The following is a 24,542-nucleotide window of genomic DNA, read 5'->3' as shown; positions in this document are numbered from 1 at the left end:
AATACGTATAGTAGAGACATTATGGGATGGTTCCGTACATCCCATAATGTCGGGGAAGGTCATTTGACGCTTACGTTGGTACGTTCAGGACCCCCTGATGGAGAGGATGGGCGTGGCCAAAGCCTCCACCCCACAGATGAGCGGCGAGGACCTGGGACACGCCTACGACGCCGTGCGGGTCGCCAACAAGTCAGTCGATGGTTCAAGGTTCTTCTCCCGGCGTCCTGAAGGAGAGACGCCCGCTCTGGCGCCGCGCCATGCTGTGAGCTCTTGGGGCCTGTGTTGGTGAGCTTGTCTGTGTTTGTGCGTCTGTGTGCTGTCAGGTTCCTGGAGGTGCAGCTGAGCAGCCAATGCAGGCGGTTGGAGGAGGAGCTGGAGGCTGCCAGGACGCTGGCTGGCAGGCCTCCGAGTTGCCGTCCCTCCACTGCACAGCAGGAGGTACGGGCACAACACTCACACATAATGTGTGGGGGAGTCGGACTGTTGAGACCATGTATTACTTATTATTGGATGATTATCCCACCATGCTGATGAGGATGGGAATGAGGCTGAGGAGGATGATGACGATGAGAAGAAGACTTCCTTCTCTGCGTTCCTTACTTGCCGTCTCAAGCCGTCTTCCTGGGAGCCATCAGCCATTGTCTGTGTTGGAAATTGTGGGTCCATTTTGGATCCATTACTGCGGATTGATCCACAGATGCACTTCAGATAAACACAGAGAGTGGTCGCTTCCGGTTTTAATGGGCTCTCTCTGCCTCTCTCTCTTTCTCCCTCTCTCCCTCTCTCCCCCTCTCCGCCTCTCTCCCTCTCTACCTCTCCCCCTCTCTCTGCCTTTCTCCCTCTCTCCCTCTCCCCCTCTCTCTGCCTTTCTCCTTCTCTCCTCTCCCCTTCTCTCTGCCTTTCTCCCTCTCTCCATCTCCCCTGCTCTCTGTCTCTCTCTCTCTCGCGCTCTCTTCCTCTCCCACTCTCTCCCTCTCTCCCTCTTTCCCTCTGCGTGTCTACAGGATGTACTTGAGATGTTGGAGGTTCGGGAGCTGGAGTGTGTGAGACTGAGGAGGGAACTGAAGGAGCTTCGAGCCACAGTCACCCTGAGAAGACTGTTAGCACAAACCGGTACGATATGGCCCGTGATGTGTACGTTCATCAGATACAATGCAATGTAATGTGCAATTTTACCTCAAGCCATATTTATTTTGCATAATAACCAAAATCTTATAATATAGAAGAATATGATTACATGTGTGTGGTTTTCTCTCTGCTCTGCTTCTGTGTGATTGGCTGTGTCCTCATGTCTGGTGTCCAGCCGCCACCCCTATGGCCCCTTCAGAGTTCCCCGGGCCCTCTGCGACCCAACCCAAACCCCAGGACCCGCGGGGCCTACTGGAGGTTAGGAAGCGAGAGGAGGCCAAGCTCATCAAGAACCTCATCACAGGTACAGTCGGGGTTGGACACTCGCTGGATGATCCCACGATCAGCGATCTGCCCCTTCAATTCAATTCACTTTAAATTGTATTTGTATAGCCCTTAATCACAGGTACAGTCTCAAAGACATAAACACAGTACAACAGTACAACAGTACAACACAGTACAACACAGTACAACACAGTACAACAGTACAACACAGTACAACACAGTACAACACAGTACAACACAGTACAACAGTACAACCCAGTACACCAGAGTATGGTAGAGGGTGAAACACTGGGGGGGGGGAGAGAGGCGCTGGCCCCAATCATCTCTGTTTACGAGCCGCCGGGCCCGCCACGCGTCTGAGCGCCAGTAAAACTCTGCTCCCGTCAATATACTCGAATCCAATACGGAAAAGTACTGGCAAGTTGGCAGACGCTGTTTACCTCATTAAAGAGGCCTTTGCTCTCCCCCGGCCTCCCCTTTCAGGGATGGAAAAGAAAACACACAACTCATATTGATTAGGCGGCTCATCGACTTATGCTATTGGTTTAAGTGAGCTGGACGAAGTGTAGTGGGATTCGGCTGACTTTGGCTTGCTTTATAAGCATGACCATATATTTCTAAGCTAATGCTACCGTTAAAAACGATCATGTTTATACATTAATCTGTTTGCCTTTTGTGACCGTGTGTGTGTGCATGTACGTGTCTGCATGTGCATGTGCATGTGTAAATTTGTGCATGTACATGTGTGTGTGTTTCTGTGTGTGTGTGTGCGCAAGTGCACTCGTTTTAGTGACATATCAGGACAATTTTATGAAAACTCACCTTCAATGTCAGGACGCTCGGAAATATGAGGACATTTTCGGAGTCCTCATTTTTCCGAGCTTACTACAGTGTTCTAAACTACCATAGAATGCCCCTAAACAAAAAATCTGACATGTCTTTAAATTTCACAATTTTGTAATTTGGAGTGTGTGTGAGTGTTTGTACTTTTTGCTCACCTGTGAATACGCCAACTAGTGGTCAGTTTGGGAATTTTAACACACTCTAAACACACTTTCATAGTCACGTGACTAATTTCACAAAATGGCGATTTTGTTTGAGCACACCATGGGAGCACACTTACCAACTAATTAAGATAGATTTACTTGAATACACATAATCCATGATATCATAGTCAACTATAACTATAAAATCCCGATAATTACGTTTTTGTACAGCACCTCTTCATTCTTTACAAGGATGAGCGCATTGTCTCCTTTTTAAATGAAAACACCTACCTATCATTCGCTGCCGCTGGAAAAAACCCATGACCCATGACCTCAACTGACAACAAATAGGAAGCAAACTTTTAAGCTAATGTTAGCGAATTAGCTGAAAGGAATGTGCCACATTCTCCAAACGGAACTGGACGAAGTGTATGAGAAATGAAGGTAATACATTTATTGTTTCTTTAATTACAACTAAAGATAGTTATTCTCTAAGCTGTTGTTACATCTCAGTGTTCTTGACCAACAATGTTACTTAGCACTAAATCGTTTTTTCTGGAATTTATATTATAATGTTTTTTAAATGTATGATATTGGTTGTTCAGTGCAGACAATATTAATTGTGGAGCTTACAGTGTTATAATTTTATAACAATATTTATCTTTGAAGATGTTAAGGTGTTAAGATTTCTGACAGTACCCTATTCTGATGGTATCTGACTAGCTTAATAAGCTAATGATATACAGCATTAGTAAGAACATAAGTGAGATATGACTAAAGGCAGACTAATACCATTTGATGAATCCTAATTTGATTCCAATCAAGTATTGGTCTTTTCTGTATTTGTCTCGCTGACTTTTTTTCATCTTCCAATGTAGTTTGTTTGCTAGTTGAGGAGCACATGGGCAATTGACGAGCATGTCAAATAGAAGAGCCAGACTTAGTCCTGAGGGTGAGGCTATTAATTTTATTTTATCTGGAAGTGACAAGCCTTGTTATAAGGTCAATTGGATCAATGAACATAAAGGTATGTTATGCACACACTCTACACTTGTTGGGTCATACCATATTGGAATGTCATCTGAAACACATTCAAGTCTTTTTAGCTGTAGATCTCATTAAATCCCACATAAAATACTTCTCCTCGTGATTTTCTTAGTTTTCAGACTTTCTTTTGAATGTTGTCACCTTTTTTGGTCCTTACCAGTTTGCACCCCTGCAATGGATTTTTCCCCTAAATATTAAATCATACATATTGATAAGCAGGCTAAATGGGTCTGATCAACTGCAATTCATAAACCTAATGTGTGCTGTATTACTTGATACTAAATTGTTAACTTTGTTGTATCAGGACGTGGTGTATTTGCCTGTGCACCAATTGAAAAGGGATCCTTTGTCCTCGAGTACCGTGGGGAGTTAATATCGCAATATGAACGGGACAAGAGGCAGGGGAAGTATACGGAAAACCAAAATGCTTTCTTGTTTGATTTTGAATGGAACAATGGCTCATGGTGGTAAGTGAAAGCCTATAAGACATCAGTTAGTCTCTATACCCTTATGGGTTTTGTGGAGAAAGTTTGAATCTGTTTCCCTCTTCAATTTTAGCTTAGATGCGTCCTGCGAAGACGGTTCACTGGGGCGGCTGGTGAATGATGCCAACAGGTCCCCAAATTGTAAAATGAGAAAGATGACAGTCCAATGTAAACCTCATCTTTGCCTGTTTGCGATTGAAAACATCCAAGCAGAGAGTGAAATAACCTATGATTATGGAGAATCTCCGTGGCCATGGCGTGCTCTGGTAAGTAAATCCTCTTGATAGATTAGAATGTATAGGATCTGTTAAAGAATTATAAAATGTATAAACACATGTCCCTTCTTGCATGTATGTTCTCACCACTTTATGTGTGTACACAAATGATTTTCTCTGTTTTAATTTAAATGGATTATAGTACAAAATATTTCTGACAGCTTATTGTTGTATTTCGTTTCAGACACAAAGTGGCAAGATCCCAGCTCATACTTCAGCGGACCCAGAAGTGAACCAGAGATCCACTTCATCCTTCCAACAGGTTATTACACATTTATTGTTTCTATTTAAATTAAATTGATGTCTCAGTCCATTCCAATATATATATGAAATGGCTTCTGACTATCACAACCAACGTTTTTGTGCAAAATGTTCACAATATCAACATTTCCATAAGTTGGTTCAATATCATAGCGTTAACAAAATTAGCCTTACCATTTGACAGAACTAACCGCCCCTCAAAACATCAAATTAATCTTTATTCTCACTAATTCCTATGTTTTTTTTCCCCTTTGGCAATGATTTTGCCCATTTAACATACTTCTTATCAATTTGCGTGATTTAATTTCTACAGCAGTAGAACCATTTACATTGGTGTTGGGGCTTTTCAGCTTTCTTTGAGAACAAAAGGATAAGTCAAAGTCAGGAACCTTCACTCTAGATGTGTTCAGTCGTCAGGTCCTCATTTTGTACTTAGTCTGTGTAAGGCTCAAATGTGTTTCAGATGACGTCCCAATATGGTATGACCCAACAAGAGTAGAGTGTGTGTGTTACACGGTCCTCATATTGTTGGGTAGCAGATATTTTAGTTTGAACCATTTCTATAGAGTTACATAAAAAGCCCAGATCCACGTGTGAATTATTTTAACTAACATCTGTGGTCCCTACATGCAAAGTCAATGCAGCCCTTGACCCCAGCAATGAGTTTCATTCCAAAGGCAATTATGATAGACTGGTGGTAGGAATATATTGTAAATTAAATGAGTATGATCATTAGTTTACTAACTAGATTTGATCTATATTATAATACAGAATATTTCTGGCAGTTTATTGTTGTATTTCGTTTCAGACAAAAAGTGGCAAGATCCCAGCTCATACTTCAGCGGACCCAGAAGTGAACCAGAGTTCCACTTCATCCTTCCAACAGGTTATTACACATTTATTGTAGATTTTTTCTATTTAAATTAAATTGATGTCTCAGTCCATTCCAATATGAAATGGCTCCTGACTATCACAACCAACCTTTTTGTGCAAAATGTTGACAATATCAACATTTCCATAAGTTGGTTCAATATCATAGCGTTAACAAAATTAGCCTTACCATTTGACAGAACTAACCGCCCCTCAAAACATCAAATTAATCTTTATTCTCACTAAATCCTATGTTTTTTTTCCCCTTTGGCAATGATTTTGCCCATTTAACATACTTCTTATCAATTTGCGTGATTTAATTTCTACGGCTGTAGATCCATTTACATTAGTGTTGGGGCTTTTCAGCTTTCTTTGAGAACAAAAGGATAAGTCAAAGTCAGGAACCTTCACTCTAGATGTGTTCAGTCGTCAGGTCCTCATTTTGTACTTAGTCTGTGTAAGGCTCAAATGTGTTTCAGATGACGTCCCAATATGGTATGACCCAACAAGAGTAGAGTGTGTGTGTGTTACACAGTCCTCATATTGTTGGGTAGCAGATATTTTAGTTTGAACCATTTCTATAGAGTTACATAAAAAGCCCAGATACACGTGTGAATTATTTTCACTAACATCTGTGGTCCCTACATGCAAAGTCAATGCAGCCCTTGACCTCAGCAATGAGTTTCATTCCAAAGGCGATTATGATAGACTGGTGGTAGGAATATATTGCAAATTAAATGAGTATGATCATTAGTTTACTAACTAGATTTGATCTATATTATAATACAAAATATTTCTGACAGCTTATTGTTGTATTTCGTTTCAGACACAAAGTGGCAAGATCCCAGCTCATACTTCAGCGGACCCAGTAGTGAACCAGAGATCCACTTCATCCTTCCAACAGGTTATTACACATTTATTGTTTCTATTTAAATTAAATTGATGTCTCAGTCCATTCCAATATATATATGAAATGGCTTCTGACTATCACAACCAACGTTTTTGTGCAAAATATTCACAATATCAACATTTCCATAAGTTGGTTCAATATCATAGCGTTAACAAAATTAGCCTTACCATTTGACAGAACTAACCGCCCCTCAAAACATCAAATTAATCTTTATTCTCACTAAATCCTATGTTTTTTTTCCCCTTTGGCAATGATTTTGCCCATTTAACATACTTCTTATCAATTTGCATGATTTAATTTCTACGGCAGTAGATCCATTTACATTGGTGTTGGGGCTTTTCAGCTTTCTTTGAGAACAAAAGGATAAGTCAAAGTCAGGAACCTTCACTCTAGATGTGTTCAGTCGTCAGGTCCTCATTTTGTACTTAGTCTGTGTAAGGCTCAAATGTGTTTCAGATGACGTCCCAATATGGTATGACCCAACAAGAGTAGAGTGTGTGTGTTACACGGTCCTCATATTGTTGGGTAGCAGATATTTTAGTTTGAACCATTTTACTTAGTCTGTGTAAGGCTCAAATGTGTTTCAGATGACGTCCCAATATGGTATGACCCAACAAGAGTAGAGTGTGTGTGTTACACGGTCCTCATATTGTTGGGTAGCAGATATTTTAGTTTGAACCATTTCTATAGAGTTACATAAAAAGCCCAGATCCACGTGTGAATTATTTTAACTAACATCTGTGGTCCCTACATGCAAAGTCAATGCAGCCCTTGACCTCAGCAATGAGTTTCATTCCAAAGGCGATTATGATAGATTGGTGGTAGGAATATATTGTAAATTAAATGAGTATGATCATTAGTTTACTAACTAGATTTGATCTATATTATAATACAGAATATTTCTGGCAGCTTATTGTTGTATTTCGTTTCAGACACAAAGTGGCAAGATCCCAGCTCATACTTCAGCGGACCCAGAAGTGAACCAGAGTTCCACTTCATCCTTCCAACAGGTTATTACACATTTATTGTAGATTGTTTCTATTTAAATTAAATTGATGTCTTAGTCAATTCCAATATGAAATGGCTCCTGACTATCACAACCAACCTTTTTGTGCAAAATGTTGACAATATCAACATTTCCATAAGTTGGTTCAATATCATAGCGTTAACAAAATTAGCCTTACCATTTGACAGAACTAACCGCCCCTCAAAACATCAAATTAATCTTTATTCTCACTAAATCCTATGTTTTTTTTCCCCTTTGGCAATGATTTTGCCCATTTAACATACTTCTTATCAATTTGCATGATTTAATTTCTACGGCAGTAGATCCATTTACATTGGTGTTGGGGCTTTTCAGCTTTCTTTGAGAACAAAAGGATAAGTCAAAGTCAGGAACCTTCACTCTAGATGTGTTCAGTCGTCAGGTCCTCATTTTGTACTTAGTCTGTGTAAGGCTCAAATGTGTTTCAGATGACGTCCCAATATGGTATGACCCAACAAGAGTAGAGTGTGTGTGTTACACGGTCCTCATATTGTTGGGTAGCAGATATTTTAGTTTGAACCATTTTACTTAGTCTGTGTAAGGCTCAAATGTGTTTCAGATGACGTCCCAATATGGTATGACCCAACAAGAGTAGAGTGTGTGTGTTACACAGTCCTCATATTGTTGGGTAGCAGATATTTTAGTTTGAACCATTTCTATAGAGTTACATAAAAAGCCCAGATCCACGTGTGAATTATTTTAACTAACATCTGTGGTCCCTACATGCAAAGTCAATGCAGCCCTTGACCTCAGCAATGAGTTTCATTCCAAAGGCGATTATGATAGACTGGTGGTAGGAATATATTGCAAATTAAGTGAGTATGATCATTAGTTTACTAACTACATTTGATCTATATTATAATACAAAATATTTCTGACAGCTTATTGTTGTATTTCGTTTCAGACACAAAGTGGCAAGATCCCAGCTCATACTTCAGCGGACCCAGAAGTGAACCAGAGTTCCACTTCATCCTTCCAACAGGTTATTACACATTTATTGTTTCTATTTAAATTAAATTGATGTCTCAGTCCATTCCAATATATATATGATATGGCTTCTGACTATCACAACCAACGTTTTTGTGCAAAATATTCACAATATCAACATTTCCATAAGTTGGTTCAATATCATAGCGTTTACAAAATTAGCCTTACCATTTGACAGAACTAACCGCCCCTCAAAACATCAAATTAATCTCTATTCTCACTAAATCCAATGTTTTTTTTTCACATTTGGTAATGATTTTGCCCATTTAACATACTTCTTATCAATTTGCATGATTTAATTTCTACGGCAGTAGATCCATTTACATTAGTGTTGGGGCTTTTCAGCTTTCTTTGAGAACAAAAGGATAAGTCAAAGTCAGGAACCTTCACTCTAGATGTGTTCAGTCGTCAGGTCCTCATTTTGTACTTAGTCTGTGTAAGGCTCAAATGTGTTTCAGATGACGTCCCAATATGGTATGACCCAACAAGAGTAGAGTGTGTGTGTTACACGGTCCTCATATTGTTGGGTAGCAGATATTTTAGTTTGAACCATTTCTATAGAATTACATAAAAAGCCCAGATCAACGTGTGAATTATTTTCACTAACATCTGTGGTCCCTACATGCAAAGTCAATGCAGCCCTTGACCTCAGCAATGAGTTTCATTCCAAAGGCAATTATGATAGACTGGTGGTAGGAATATATTGTAAATTAAATGAGTATGATCATTAGTTTACTAACTAGATTTGATCTATATTATAATACAGAATATTTCTGACAGCTTATTGTTGTATTTCGTTTCAGACACAAAGTGGCAAGATCCCAGCTCATACTTCAGCGGACCCAGAAGTGAACCAGAGATCGACTTCATCCTTCCAACAGGTTATTACACATTTATTGTTTCTATTTAAATTAAATTGATGTCTCAGTCCATTCCAATATATATGTGAAATGCCTTCTGACTATCACAACCAACGTTTTTGTGCAAAATATTCACAATATCAACATTTCCATAAGTTGGTTCAATATCATAGCGTTAACAAAATTAGCCTTACCATTTGACAGAACTAACCGCCCCTCAAAACATCAAATTAATCTCTATTCTCACTAAATCCTATGTTTTTTTTCACATTTGGTAATGATTTTGCCCATTTAACATACTTCTTATCAATTTGCGTGATTTAATTTCTACGGCAGTAGATCCATTTACATTGGTGTTGGGGCTTTTCAGCTTTCTTTGAGAACAAAAGGATAAGTCAAAGTCAGGAACCTTCACTCTAGATGTGTTCAGTCGTCAGGTCCTCATTTTGTACTTAGTCTGTGTAAGGCTCAAATGTGTTTCAGATGACGTCCCAATATGGTATGACCCAACAAGAGTAGAGTGTGTGTGTTACACGGTCCTCATATTGTTGGGTAGCAGATATTTTAGTTTGAACCATTTCTATAGAATTACATAAAAAGCCCAGATCAACGTGTGAATTATTTTCACTAACATCTGTGGTCCCTACATGCAAAGTCAATGCAGCCCTTGACCTCAGCAATGAGTTTCATTCCAAAGGCAATTATGATAGACTGGTGGTAGGAATATATTGTAAATTAAATGAGTATGATCATTAGTTTACTAACTAGATTTGATCTATATTATAATACAGAATATTTCTGACAGCTAATTGTTGTATTTCGTTTCAGACACAAAGTGGCAAGATCCCAGCTCATACTTCAGCGGACCCAGAAGTGAACCAGAGATCCACTTCATCCTTCCAACAGGTTATTACACATTTATTGTAGATTGTTTCTATTTAAATTAAATTGATGTCTCAGTCCATTCCAATATATACATGAAATGGCTTCTGACTATCACAACCAACGTTTTTGTGCAAAATGTTCATATTATCAACATTTCCATAAGTTGGTTCAATATCATAGCGTTAACAAAATTAGCCTTACCATTTGACAGAACTAACCGCCCCTCAAAACATCAAATTAATCTTTATTCTCACTAAATCCTATGTTTTTTTTCCCCTTTGGCAATGATTTTGCCCATTTAACATACTTCTTATCAATTTGCATGATTTAATTTCTACGGCAGTAGATCCATTTACATTGGTGTTGGGGCTTTTCAGCTTTCTTTGAGAACAAAAGGATAAGTCAAAGTCAGGAACCTTCACTCTAGATGTGTTCAGTCGTCAGGTCCTCATTTTGTACTTAGTCTGTGTAAGGCTCAAATGTGTTTCAGATGACGTCCCAAAATGGTATGACCCAACAAGAGTAGAGTGTGTGTGTTACACGGTCCTCATATTGTTGGGTAGCAGATATTTTAGTTTGAACCATTTCTATAGAATTACATAAAAAGCCCAGATCAACGTGTGAATTATTTTCACTAACATCTGTGGTCCCTACATGCAAAGTCAATGCAGCCCTTGACCTCAGCAATGAGTTTCATTCCAAAGGCAATTATGATAGACTGGTGGTAGGAATATATTGTAAATTAAATGAGTATGATCATTAGTTTACTAACTAGATTTGATCTATATTATAATACAGAATATTTCTGACATCTTATTGTTGTATTTCGTTTCAGACACAAAGTGGCAAGATCCCAGCTCATACTTCAGCGGACCCAGAAGTGAACCAGAGATCGACTTCATCCTTCCAACAGGTTATTACACATTTATTGTTTCTATTTAAATTAAATTGATGTCTCAGTCCATTCCAATATATATGTGAAATGCCTTCTGACTATCACAACCAACGTTTTTGTGCAAAATATTCACAATATCAACATTTCCATAAGTTGGTTCAATATCATAGCGTTAACAAAATTAGCCTTACCATTTGACAGAACTAACCGCCCCTCAAAACATCAAATTAATCTCTATTCTCACTAAATCCTTTGTTTTTTTTCACATTTGGTAATGATTTTGCCCATTTAACATACTTCTTATCAATTTGCGTGATTTAATTTCTACGGCAGTAGATCCATTTACATTGGTGTTGGGGCTTTTCAGCTTTCTTTGAGAACAAAAGGATAAGTCAAAGTCAGGAACCTTCACTCTAGATGTGTTCAGTCGTCAGGTCCTCATTTTGTACTTAGTCTGTGTAAGGCTCAAATGTGTTTCAGATGACGTCCCAATATGGTATGACCCAACAAGAGTAGAGTGTGTGTGTTACACGGTCCTCATATTGTTGGGTAGCAGATATTTTAGTTTGAATCATTTCTATAGAATTACATAAAAAGCCCAGATCAACGTGTGAATTATTTTCACTAACATCTGTGGTCCCTACATGCAAAGTCAATGCAGCCCTTGACCTCAGCAATGAGTTTCATTCCAAAGGCAATTATGATAGACTGGTGGTAGGAATATATTGTAAATTAAATGAGTATGATCATTAGTTTACTAACTAGATTTGATCTATATTATAATACAGAATATTTCTGACAGCTAATTGTTGTATTTCGTTTCAGACACAAAGTGGCAAGATCCCAGCTCATACTTCAGCGGACCCAGAAGTGAACCAGAGATCCACTTCATCCTTCCAACAGGTTATTACACATTTATTGTAGATTGTTTCTATTTAAATTAAATTGATGTCTCAGTCCATTCCAATATATACATGAAATGGCTTCTGACTATCACAACCAACGTTTTTGTGCAAAATGTTCATATTATCAACATTTCCATAAGTTGGTTCAATATCATAGCGTTAACAAAATTAGCCTTACCATTTGACAGAACTAACCGCCCCTCAAAACATCAAATTAATCTTTATTCTCACTAAATCCTATGTTTTTTTTCCCCTTTGGCAATGATTTTGCCCATTTAACATACTTCTTATCAATTTGCATGATTTAATTTCTACGGCAGTAGATCCATTTACATTGGTGTTGGGGCTTTTCAGCTTTCTTTGAGAACAAAAAGATAAGTCAAAGTCAGGAACCTTCACTCTAGATGTGTTCAGTCGTCAGGTCCTCATTTTGTACTTAGTCTGTGTAAGGCTCAAATGTGTTTCAGATGACGTCCCAATATGGTATGACCCAACAAGAGTAGAGTGTGTGTGTTACACAGTCCTCATATTGTTGGGTAGCAGATATTTTAGTTTGAACCATTTCTATAGAGTTACATAAAAAGCCCAGATCCACGTGTGAATTATTTTAACTAACATCTGTGGTCCCTACATGCAAAGTCAATGCAGCCCTTGACCTCAGCAATGAGTTTCATTCCAAAGGCGATTATGACAGACTGGTGGTAGGAATATATTGTAAATTAAATGAGTATGATGTATATTATAATACAAAATATTTCTGACAGCTTATTGTTGTATTTCGTTTCAGACACAAAGTGGCAAGATCCCAGCTCATACTTCAACGGACCCAGAAGTTAACCAGAGATCCACTTCATCCTTCCAACAGGTTATTACACATTTATTGTTTCTATTTAAATTAAATTGATGTCTCAGTCCATTCCAATATATATATGAAATGGCTTCTGACTATCACAACCAACGTTTTTGTGCAAAATGTTGACAATATCAACATTTCCATAAGTTGGTTCAATATCATAGCGTTAACAAAATTAGCCTTACCATTTGACAGAACTAACCGCCCCTCAAAACATCAAATTAATCTCTATTCTCACCAAATCCTATGTTTTTTTTCCCATTTGGTAATGATTTTGCCCATTTAACATACTTCTTATCAATTTGCGTGATTTAATTTCTACGGCAGTAGATCCATTTACATTAGTGTTGGGGCTTTTCAGCTTTCTTTGAGAACAAAAGGATAAGTCAAAGTCAGGAACCTTCACTCTAGATGTGTTCAGTCGTCAGGTCCTCATTTTGTACTTAGTCTGTGTAAGGCTCAAATGTGTTTCAGATGACGTCCCAATATGGTATGACCCAACAAGAGTTGAGTGTGTGTGTTACACAGTCCTCATATTGTTGGGTAGCAGATATTTTAGTTTGAACCATTTCTATAGAGTTACATAAAAAGCCCAGATCCAACAGGTTATTACACATTTATTGTAGATCGTTTCTATTCAAATTAAATTGATGTCTAAGTCAGTCGTCATGTCCTCATTTTGAACTTACTCTGTGCAAGGCTAAAATGTGTTTCTGATGACGTGACGTCCCAATATGGTATGACCCAACAAGAGTAGAGTGTGTGTGTTACACAGTCCTCATATTGTTGGTTAGCAGATATTTTAGTTTTAACTATTTCTATAGAGTCTTACATAAAAAGCCCAGATCCACGTTTGAATTATTTTAGTTACAACTGTGGTCCCTACATGCAAAGTTAATGCAGCACAGTATAATATATCCTAATTCCACGTTACGGTACTGTGTTTATACAAAATAATATTTATTGTTCATCATTTCATTCAAGGCAAGCAAGTCCTCTGGAACTGTCTGCTCCCACCAGTGGCCTATTGCAGAGCAGGTAAGAATGCTGCATTCTGGTCATCAAATAGTTCATATTTTAACACCTTCGGGTAATTATGATGTGAGGAAACATCGTAGAGTTTCAAGTAAGTATTTTCATTTTGATTTGTAAAGCTTAGAAAAAGCTGCCATCTGCAAAATCTGAAGCGCCATCATGGTCGTTGTGAAGATCGTTACCATGAGGCTCAAAAAGAGATAGCCAAGAGATCTTTGATTCAGTTCACCAGAATTATTTATTCTGTGAGTTTGTAGATGTTATGCACATTGTGATGGTACTGTAGGGAGTATGATACCCTAGCTATTCATGCATGCATAAGTTATTGACAGAATTAGAAGCTTTTTTTCTCCATTTTCATTCAGACCTCCACTGACTTAATTGAGGAATCTTCGGATGCTACGGACTATGATGATGCTGACTATGTTCCAGACTCATGTGGCAATTCCTCGGATGCTTCCATTATAAGTGCTGCTAGTAAAGAACTCAAAACCATAAAGAGGGATAGTACCACCAGTTCAGAGGTACCTAAAACATTAAGTTCTTCAAAGATGAGCAGCAATCATTGTCCTTCAGTGATAAGCTGCAGTGCCAATTCATTAAAGAAAACATCACAGCAGAAAAGCTCCATAAATGTCACACCATTGCCAATAACAGCAAAAGGAAGCAAGTACAACAAGAAGCAATTTTGTCTTTATTGTAAAAAGGCCATTTCTAAATTGGCAAGACATCTTGAATCCGTCCACAGTAAAGAGCCTGATGTTGCAATGGCTTTCAGTTTTGATAAAAGATCCTGCAAAAGAAGCGAGTTGTTACGCTCTATTAAGAAGAGAGGAAACTTTGACCATAATGCTGAAGTGGCAAGCTGTGGCACTGGAGAGATGGTTGCTTGTAGAAGACCCAGTACTGCAAAACAATCTGATGACTTCCGTCACTGCAGATTTTGCGAAGGATTGTATGCAAGAAACTCTTTATGGAGACATGTGAGAAACTGCCCGAAAAAGTCTGTTGAGGAAGAGCCTCAAGTTGGCCGAAAACGGATTCAAATGCACTTACCAAGACCTGACTCAGTTAAGGAAAGTGTTTGGAAGATTGCATGTGAAATGAACCAGGATGACGTTTCTTCGGTTGTAAGGAGTGAAACTGTCATCCTTTGTATCGGCGAGTCACTGTTCAATTCCAGGAAACCATATGAAAGAAGGAATGACTACATACGCCAAAAAATGAGAGAGATGGCAAGACTATTGATAACGGCAAGAGCTATAACACCTTTGAAGAGCACCGAAGACCTCGTTATGCCTTGTAACTTTCCGCATGTGATACAGGCAGTTAGATCTGTTGCTGGTTATGATGTCGAAAGCAACTCGTATAAAATCCCATCATTGGCTTTGAAATTGGGACACAGTTTATCCAAAGTTGCAGGTATTGTGCAATGCAATGCCATCATTGCAAATCGCCCTGCCGTTGCGGAGTCTGCAAAGCAATTTGTCACTCTACATCAGAAAAAGTGGACAGAGTCCATTTCTGCTGCCGCATTGGGAACACTTCAACAAGCCAAATGGAATAAACCACAGGTTTTACCCTTTACAGAGGATGTGTCGGTGCTGCACAAGTTTCTTGCTGCTGAGCGTGTTAAGTGCATGAAGGACCTTGAGGAAGAACCCAACAGCAAAAGCTTTGGTAATCTTGCTAAACTGACTTTGACGCAGGTAGTACTATTTAACAGAAGGCGGGAAGGTGAAGTTTCAAAAATGGAGCTTCAGACTTTCACATCCAGGGATCGTACAGAGCTGAATCCAGACATTGTGAGGGGCCTTACCGACTTCGAGAGGAAGCTTGCAGAGCACTTTGAGAGAGTTGAGATTCGAGGTAAAAGGTCAAGAAAGGTTCCAGTGCTTCTAACCCCTGACATGATCGCTGCTATGGACCTCCTCATGAAAAGCAGGAAAGAGTGTCAAGTCCACAAAGAAAATGTGTACATGTTTGCACGGCCAGGTGTCCTTTCCCATTACAGAGGCTCTGACTGCTTTCGTAAGTTTGCAAAGCAATGTGGTGCAAAGAACCCAGAGGCACTCACCTCAACAAGATTGCGGAAACAAGTGGCCACTTTGTCCACACTACTAAATCTTAAAGAAAATGAAATGGATCAACTTGCCACCTTTCTAGGACATGACATCCGTGTCCATAGAGAATTCTATCGGCTTCCAGAGAGTACCCTTCAGCTCGCAAAAGTCAGCAAACTCTTGATGGCAATCGAAAAAGGAAGGCTGCCTTACCTGCACGGGAAAGGGCTGGATGACATTGAGGTCAATCCTGAAGGTAACCTTGAAATCCTTGAAATATAGTTTTTCTTAGTGTTCTTAGTCCTTAATTTAAATAATTTGCCTGAGCTGTTTTTTACCCAACCAGATGAAGTAGAAATGAGTGATGATTCCAGCGAAGAAAACGTTGCTGACCTACATCAATGCAAAGGTATCCTGACTTGTATATATGCGGTAATATCTTTTAAGTTATGTCAAATAAATTAACATTTCTGGGGGGATTATCGAAATGATCCTCAAGTAATTCTACATTCATGAATTTGCATTCAGCTTATGTTTACATCTAAAATCTAAATTAATATATAATGTAGAATTGCATATTGCCTGACACTGAGGTTGTTTACAGTGAATAATACAAGCAAACAAACGTATTGTCAGAAAGCTCATAGAATAACATCACCATCATTATTACTTTGCAAAGGCTCAATAACTGAGACTGCTAGGGACCAGACACGTCTGAGGCACACTCCTGAGTCAACCAGCCTGGACAACATGGAGGGCACTTCCGAGTCAACCACCTTGGACAACATGGAGGGCACTCCTGAATCAACCACCTTGGATAGTGTAAACATGAGCAACACACAACCAAGACATGGTAAAATAGTCACATCCCAAGCTTCTTCAAAGTGCTCCAAAAGAAAGCAAGGTTAGTAAGCATTTTGTATTCATTACTTTATTAGAAAAATGTATTGATAACATATATCATATAACTACTAACTAGAATCCTTTGTATCATATCCCCCATTTGTCACGTTAGCAGAGCCATTGTTCCATTGTTAATCAGTTGTATTTTGTTTCCATTTATGAAAGCTGTGAAGGTGAGAAGCAAGTGGACAGGTGAGGAAGTGAAGGCTGTTGAGCGGCATTTGCTTAACTTCATGACAAGCTGCAGAATACCTGGTAAAAAGGACTGTGACTCCTGCCTCCAGGCAGAGCCAGTAGCTCTGAAAGACAGAGACTGGGTTGCCATCAAGTACTACGTACACAACAGAAACGTAGCATTAAAAAGGAAGATGACTAGATAGTTCCATTCCAATTGATCTTGTTTTTTGCTTTTGTTTTTTTTGGGACATAATGACCCATTTTTGTCCTCACTATTTTGTCCCAAGTTGTTGAATGTGTCAAATTCTTTCAATGTTAAACTGACCATTTGAATGGGTGCTTGTAAAAGGCCACGTGTATTGTAACTTGCATTCATGTATGTAAATGTGTTGTAAATTCCAACGTTATTTGGACTGGTTAGCTGAATTAATATACTGTTCACTGTTACTATACTGTTACTGTACTGTTAATATACTGTTCATGTTTCATAGAAGCTGGATGCTTTCATAGAGACAGTTTCTCATTCACTTCAAACATGCCATGTCTACTACACTGCCTTATGCATAGGAGACTGAGAATATATTATATTTAAGAGCTATGTGAACATGGATAGTCCTTTCTGTTGAAGGTTACCCGGGCTGTCTGGGAGCATGACAATTTGATTTTTTAAAGGTTTAGTCAGGTATTGTACAGCTATGATTCTTATGAAGACATTTCAACATATATTACCGGACCCAAGTTCAAATACAGATCCTATTTTGTGTATTATAGGGTCTTTATAATTCACATAAACCTGAAAATGGAGTGTGTGTGTATGGGCTGGTTGCTATGGGCCTTATAAGTCACTTTAAACCCGAAAAAGTCCTCATATGTCGCATTAAAATCAGGTCTGAACAAAAATATAGCCCTAGACAAAATCTCAACAGATGGATGCATTCCTAGAATCAAGTAATGGAAATAATCTGATTCCCAGGTCTCTTGGACATTGGGAAAGGCATGTCCCAATTTGTCACGTTTTTGTCATAAGTCCTGATATAGTCTATAAACACGTATGTGTGTGTTTGTGTGTGTGTACGCACCTGTATGCATGTGTGTGTGCACACACGCGCGTCCATGTGTGTGCCTCCATGTGTGTCTGCATGTTTATATTTGTGCATGTACATGTGTGTGTGTGTGTGTGTGTGTGCGCACACACGTGTGGGTTCTATGTGCGTGTGTGCGTGTTCCTCAGACGTGCGCGTGGACACTGCTCTGTCCCTCCCGGCCGGGCTGCCGGCCAGCGTGTTGTTCCTGTGTGTGCGTCACACCGACCGCGGCGGAGAGCACGCTCGCACGCGCTCCTTCTGCTGCAACGCCGTCGCCGCCATGAAGGCAGCGCTCAAGGTAACGTACGGTAACAACACCAACCGCTAGGGTATCTAGGGTATTAACACCAACCGCTGGGGTAGCTAGGGTATTAACACCAACCGCTAGGGTAGCTAGGGAACTAACACCAACCGCTAGGGTATCTAGGGTATTAACACCAACCGCTGGGGTAGCTAGGGTATTAACACCAACCGCTAGAGTAGCTAGGGTATTAACACCAACCGCTAGGGTATCTAGGGTATTAACACCAACCGCTGGGGTAGCTAGGGTATTAACACCAACCGCTAGGGTAGCTAGGGAACTAACACCAACCGCTAGGGTAGCTAGGGTATTAACACCAACCGCTAGGGTATCTAGGGTATTAACACCAACCGCTGGGGTAGCTAGGGTATTAACACCAACCGCTAGGGTAGCTAGGGAACTAACACCAACCGCTAGGGTATCTAGGGTATTAACACCAACCGCTGGGGTAGCTAGGGTATTAACACCAACCGCTAGGGTAGCTAGGGAACTAACACCAACCGCTAGGGTATCTAGGGTATTAACACCAACCGCTGGGGTAGCTAGGGTATTAACACCAACCGCTAGGGTAGCTAGGGAACTAACACCAACCGCTAGGGTATCTAGGGAACTAACACCAACCGCTAGGGTAGCTAGGGTATTAACACCAACCGCTAGGGTAGCTAGGGTATTAACACCAACCGCTAGGGTAGCTAGGGTATTAACACCAACCGCTAGGGTAGCTAGGGTATTAACACCAACCGCTAGGGTAGCTAGGGTATTAACACCAACCGCTAGGGTAGCTAGGGTATTAACACCATCCGCTGGGGTAGCTAGGGTATTAACACCAACCGCTAGGGTATCTAGGGTATTAACACCAACCGCTGGGGTAGCTAGGGTATTAACACCAACCGCTAGGGTAGCTAGGGAACTAACACCAACCGCTAGGGTATCTAGGGAACTAACACCAACCGCTAGGGTAGCTAGGGTATTAACACCAACCGCTAGGGTATCTAGGGTATTAACACCAACCGCTGGGGTAGCTAGGGTATTAACACCAACCGCTAGGGTAGCTAGGGAACTAACACCAACCGCTAGGGTATCTAGGGAACTAACACCAACCGCTAGGGTAGCTAGGGTATTAACACCAACCGCTAGGGTAGCTAGGGTATTAACACCAACCGCTAGGGTATCTAGGGTATTAACACCATCCGCTAGGGTAGCTAGGGTATTAACACCATCCGCTAGGGTAGTTAGGGAACTAACACCAACCGCTAGGGTAGCTAGGGTATTAACACCATCCTGTAGGGTATCTAGGGTATTAACACCATCCGCTAGGGTATTAACACCAACCGCTAGGGTATTAACACCAACCGCTAGGGTAGCTAGGGTATTAACACCAACCGCTAGGGTAGCTAGGGTATTAACACCAAACGACCCAGGGTCCTGGGGTATTAACACCAACCGACCCAGGGACCTAGGGTATTAACACCAACCGACCCAAGGTCCTGGGGTATTAACACCAACCGACACAGGGTCCTGGGGTATTAACACCAACTGACCCAGGGACCTAGGGTATTAACACCAACAGCCCCAGGGTTCTAGGGTATTAACACCAACAGCCCCAGAGTTCTAGGGTATTAACACCAACAGCCCCAGGGTTCTAGGGTATTAACACCAACCGACACAGGGTTCTAGGGTATAAACACCAACAGCCCAGGGTTCTAGGGTATTAACACCAACTGACACAGGGTTCTAGGGTAAAAAAAAAAATGAAAATCCCATGATGCATTCTTTTTTACAAACCATATTAACTTTATTGACCCTAGAAAACATTTTCAGAATTTTGGGTTGGCTGACCTTGAAGAGTTAATCAAAGCAGTGCAAAAAGCCCTGTGTTGAATGTGAAATAATACAGTGCCAAGTAATGTAATTAAGTGAGCTCACGACACATTATTATTGTTATTTCTGGAAGTCATGTGAAATCTGTCTGCTTATTGTCTACAGAAACACTCGAGTGATGTCAATATGACCGCTCTGTGGCTGAAAAACGCCTGTCTGCTGAATGATCTGCTGATGCAACATTCACCCAAAAAGGTTTGTTTTTAAAATATTATAGTTCAGCATCTGCATTTTTAAAACCCGGCCCAAATTTAAGAAATAGGTAACAAAACACAAACAAAAAAAGTCTAAAAGAAAATTCTAAGAAGACGGATCAATTTAAAGGTGAAAATCTGCCTCTTCTGACATCACAAGCGGGCGTGTCCCCCTAGATGTGTGACGGACAGATGAGCAGCGTTTGCTACAGCCCACTTGGGTAGGCTGGTAGACTGACCTATCCAGCACACATCTAGGTGGACACGCCCACTTGTGATGTCAGAAGAGGCAGATTTCCAAAACGGCTTGTAACGGCTAATCACACTCACACCTGGCAGTATAATAATAATAATAGCTCCCCTTTAAGTTCCTTATTCCTATTTCTTTCTCTGTGACCCCCAGGCGGGGACCCCAGGCTCAGAGGGCCGGGCGCCCCTGACCTCTGACCTCTCTGACGTGAGCCACGCCCTGAGCAGCCTCTGCATCCAGGCCTACCAGCAGCTGCTGACCCTCACCCAGGCCCGCCTCCACCCCATCATAGGTACCGTCGTCAGACACTAGTGGGGGATCGCCGCATTTAGGCCCCCTAAAGAAGTGGTCCTCGAATGGGGGTACGCGTACTGCAGGGGGTGCTCCTTTAAATTAAAATGGTCAAATTAAAAAGGTATGATATCACGATAACAATGTTATTGACATCACCTCTTCTCATCCCCCTCATGACATAATGACTACAATGATGATGACCTCACCTCTTCTCATCTCCCTCCCCTCCTCCCTCAACCCCCCCATCCTGCTCCCCCCTCCCCCTCCTCCCCCTCCTCTTGCTCCTCCCCCACCCCCCTCCTCACCCATCCCCCTCCTCCCCTCCTCCCACCTCCTCCCACCTCCTCCCCCCAGTCCCGGCCATGCTGGAGAGCGAGGCCATCGCGGGGCTGACGGGGACCGGCGGCCGACCCCCCGCGTCCCGCCGGCGGGCGGGCTCCTCGGAGCCCCGGGACAGCCCCACCGTGGTGGCGGTGCTGCGGGAGCTGGGGGCCCTCCACGGGGCCCTCGGCCGGCAGGCCGCGCCCCCGGCCCTGACGGAGCAGGCCTTCCGCCAGCTGACCTACGCCATCACCGCCGCCGCGCTCAACAGCCTGCTGCTGAGGAACGACGTCTGCTGTTGGAGCCGCGGCCTCCAGATACGGTACGGCGCACGCACACACACACACAGGAGAGGGGGGGCGGGGCCCTTCAGATACGGTACGCCGCGCACACATGCACGCACGCACGCACGCACACACACACACGCACACACACACACACACACACAGGAAGGGGAGGCGGCGCATGCAGATAAGGTACAGCCAGAGGTGGATTAACGCACAGGCTTGCCTGCCTCCGCAAGATATTGCGAATTTGCATTTGTTTCTGTGGCAGTGCTGATTTAGCGAAGGATTTTTCTGCGGTGTCAGTTAGGGCGCCTCACACAAATAGTAGTCGAGGGGCCAATGACCCCTTAGTCTGCTGCTGCGTACAGCAGCACACATACGGGATGGTGTTGATGCTGCTTTTTGGCCCGACCGTGCTCTTTGTATACCTGCCATTTAATAACCTTGTACACTTTGTTGTTGTATTTCCCTATCAGTACATTTGTGTTTGTAATTCCTCTCATCTTCAGAAAAAGTTTTAAATAATTCCTTGCTAGTTAAACTTAACTAGCAATAAAACCCCAATTTGGTTAAAAAAACCTATTCCAAAATCCCATTCTAAGTTGTATGTGTCGTTTCCCCCTGCTAAAGATACAACATCAGTGTGTTGGAGGAGTGGCTGCGGAGCCACAACCTGCAGGCAGGGGGCGCTGTGGCAGAACTGGAACCGCTCATCCAGGCGGCTCAGCTGCTGCAAGTGGGGAAGAAGACGGAGGCGGACGCAGAGGCGCTGGTCGAGACCTGCAATGTACTATCCAGCCAGCAGGTGGCTCTCTTGTTCTTTCTCTCTCGAGATCTCTGTGTGTCAGTCTCTCTCCCTCTCTCCCTGTCTCTATTTCTCTGTCTCTCTCTAAGAAAGCTCTTATTTTTGTCCAAACAGATCCTGAAGATTCTCAAACTCTACACGCCACAAAGCGACCTGGAAGAAAAAGTCACTCTGAATTTCATACGCTCCGTTCTGGTAATTAATGGCTTCATGGTTATCGTATATATTATTGTTGTATATTGTATAACATACTAGGAGCCCTGCTGGAGGTGGTGGTGGTATAGATGGGCGTTCCGTATTAACGCCCTTCCTCCGCTCCGACAGAGCGTCCTGAAGCGGCGCTCAGACGGCCGTCCTCCGCAGCTGGTGATGGACGTGGGCCACGTGTACCCCGTCACGCTGCCCTACCTGCCCCCCCCGGAGCTCCACGCCGGCCAGCTGGACATCCCCGACTCCCTGAAGATCTCCTTCCTCCGCAGGGCCTGATGGCCCCCCCCCCCCCATCCGTGTCATCGGTTTGGAGGATGTAATGGATCTTGATTATCATAGAGCAGCGCAGTGTTTGTAAGACGTTTTAAAAGGGCGCTTCTTTAACTATACTTACTATATTATTACATTATTACACTAAACTGTTTAGTCATTGAGCAGATTATTTTATTCAAAGCGTCTTAGTGAATCTTTTTTGTTACCTGCATGTGATTTAATGAGGTGGTTGGGGTCTTTTGCTCAAGGCTGGCTACAGGTGCACTAGCGGTTACACACCATAACCGATAGACCAGTGGTTCCGAAGGGGTACTTTGGAGCAAATGTGTAGGAACCGGGGGGGATGGAGGGGACGTGTCCCCTCCAATATTGGAGACAGGCGCATTTGTCCCACCTAAAAATTATACCAGGGGGAGAAAAATATTTTATTTTATTTTGAAAGCGCAACACAGCGTCTTGTCACCGCTTCTTATTCAAAAAAAACTGGATGATTGAGCATGCAATTAAAGAATTGATTTGATATTTATCAGTTCATTACTGCCATTCAAAATGTGTTTTCCTTTACATTTACAAATGTATCTTTTTAGTAGAATAAAATATATTTGTGAATTTTTTCAGTGTAGTTAATTTATGACATTTCTGTATTTCAAACCATTAACGGATCTGTCAGGTTTCCGATATGTGTCCCCCCCAATGTTAAACTCATTCCTACGCCCCTGCTTTGGAGTACTGCAGGGGTACTCGGCAATAAATTAGCAACAATTGCAACAGGCCCGTTTTCCTCACTAAATTGTGAGTATTTGCCACCTTTTTTAAGGTTCGTGTTTACACTGCCAAATAGAACGAACATACATTGTTTATGTTTGTGCCGGTGAAGGGGGTACTAGTAGAAAAAGTTTGAGAACCACTGCGATATACTACATCTATAGACAATATCCTGAGGATGAAGAGTGCGATGAGTAAGGATCAGACAAAGGCGTGTGGAGCTCTGCGTCGTCTTTTATTGGAAGCAGGACCGCCGTGGGACTGCAGACCCGCGGTCGTCAGCGCCCCGTTCAGAACAACCAGCGAGAAATTAAAAAAAAAGAAAGAATTAGAAACAGCTCTTGTATCAAAACAAAATCTCTCATGCGAGTACCTGGTACCACTACACATCATCGGCAACACGTATTTATAGTATTCACAAACCTCTGAAAAATATAAAACAGCGATTTCCATATCTAAATAAAAGACAACCATTGGCAATTAACACAAAATTATTTTGCGTGCTGGCACAAGAACATGTATTTTTATTTCTTTTTTATTCTTATTTCCCATCATGCATCACGGTGTGGCATGGCGGGCGGCGTGTGTCTCCTCAGATGGCCTGACCGGCCCACCGGAACGCACGCCGCACTGTCTGCGCTTTTTATTGTGCTTTCGCCAAACAACAACCCTGTGGCTCAACCTATCGGTGTGCATGCCTGCCCCCCCCCCCCCCCCCCCCCCAGAACCCCTCCATTAGGCCCCTGTTAAGAGTCCAACCAGACAGACCGTTAAGCTACGGACCCTGAAGAGAGAGACGCATTCCAATGGTTGGTCTTTATCGGTAGCAGACAGAGATGGGACAAAGTCACTGTTTGGCAAGTCCCAAGTCTTAGCAGTCAAGTCCGAGTCGAGTCCCAAGTCAAGACGGGGAAAGGCAAGTCGAGTCGAAGTCAAAGTCACACCAAAGCCAAGTCGAGTCCAAGTCAAAGTCCCAAACTTTTTCAAGTCTTGAACAAGTCATCATGTTTTTTTTTTTACT

General features: G+C 41.8%; 1 protein-coding gene across 1 annotated transcript in view; it reads left to right on the top strand.

The window, feature by feature from the left end:
* Positions 1 to 22,759, top strand: part of LOC307078324 (unconventional myosin-Vb) — a gene marked incomplete at both ends in the record, with an annotated part of 40,110 nt that extends 17,351 nt beyond the window's left edge. The window contains 11 exon segments of the mRNA XM_079740067.1: positions 89 to 189; positions 324 to 438; positions 1,005 to 1,113; positions 1,304 to 1,432; positions 18,087 to 18,238; positions 20,228 to 20,317; positions 20,720 to 20,858; positions 21,215 to 21,503; positions 22,099 to 22,273; positions 22,388 to 22,468; positions 22,598 to 22,759. Of these exon segments, the coding sequence (XP_079596193.1) occupies positions 89 to 189; positions 324 to 438; positions 1,005 to 1,113; positions 1,304 to 1,432; positions 18,087 to 18,238; positions 20,228 to 20,317; positions 20,720 to 20,858; positions 21,215 to 21,503; positions 22,099 to 22,273; positions 22,388 to 22,468; positions 22,598 to 22,759 (1,542 nt within the window).
* Between the last annotated feature and the right edge of the window lie 1,783 nt (positions 22,760 to 24,542).

The sequence above is a fragment of the Pollachius pollachius genome, assembly GCF_949987615.1.
Source record: "Pollachius pollachius genome assembly, chromosome: 7".
Lineage (NCBI taxonomy): Eukaryota > Metazoa > Chordata > Actinopteri > Gadiformes > Gadidae > Pollachius > Pollachius pollachius.
This window is presented reverse-complemented; position numbering and strand designations above follow the sequence as displayed.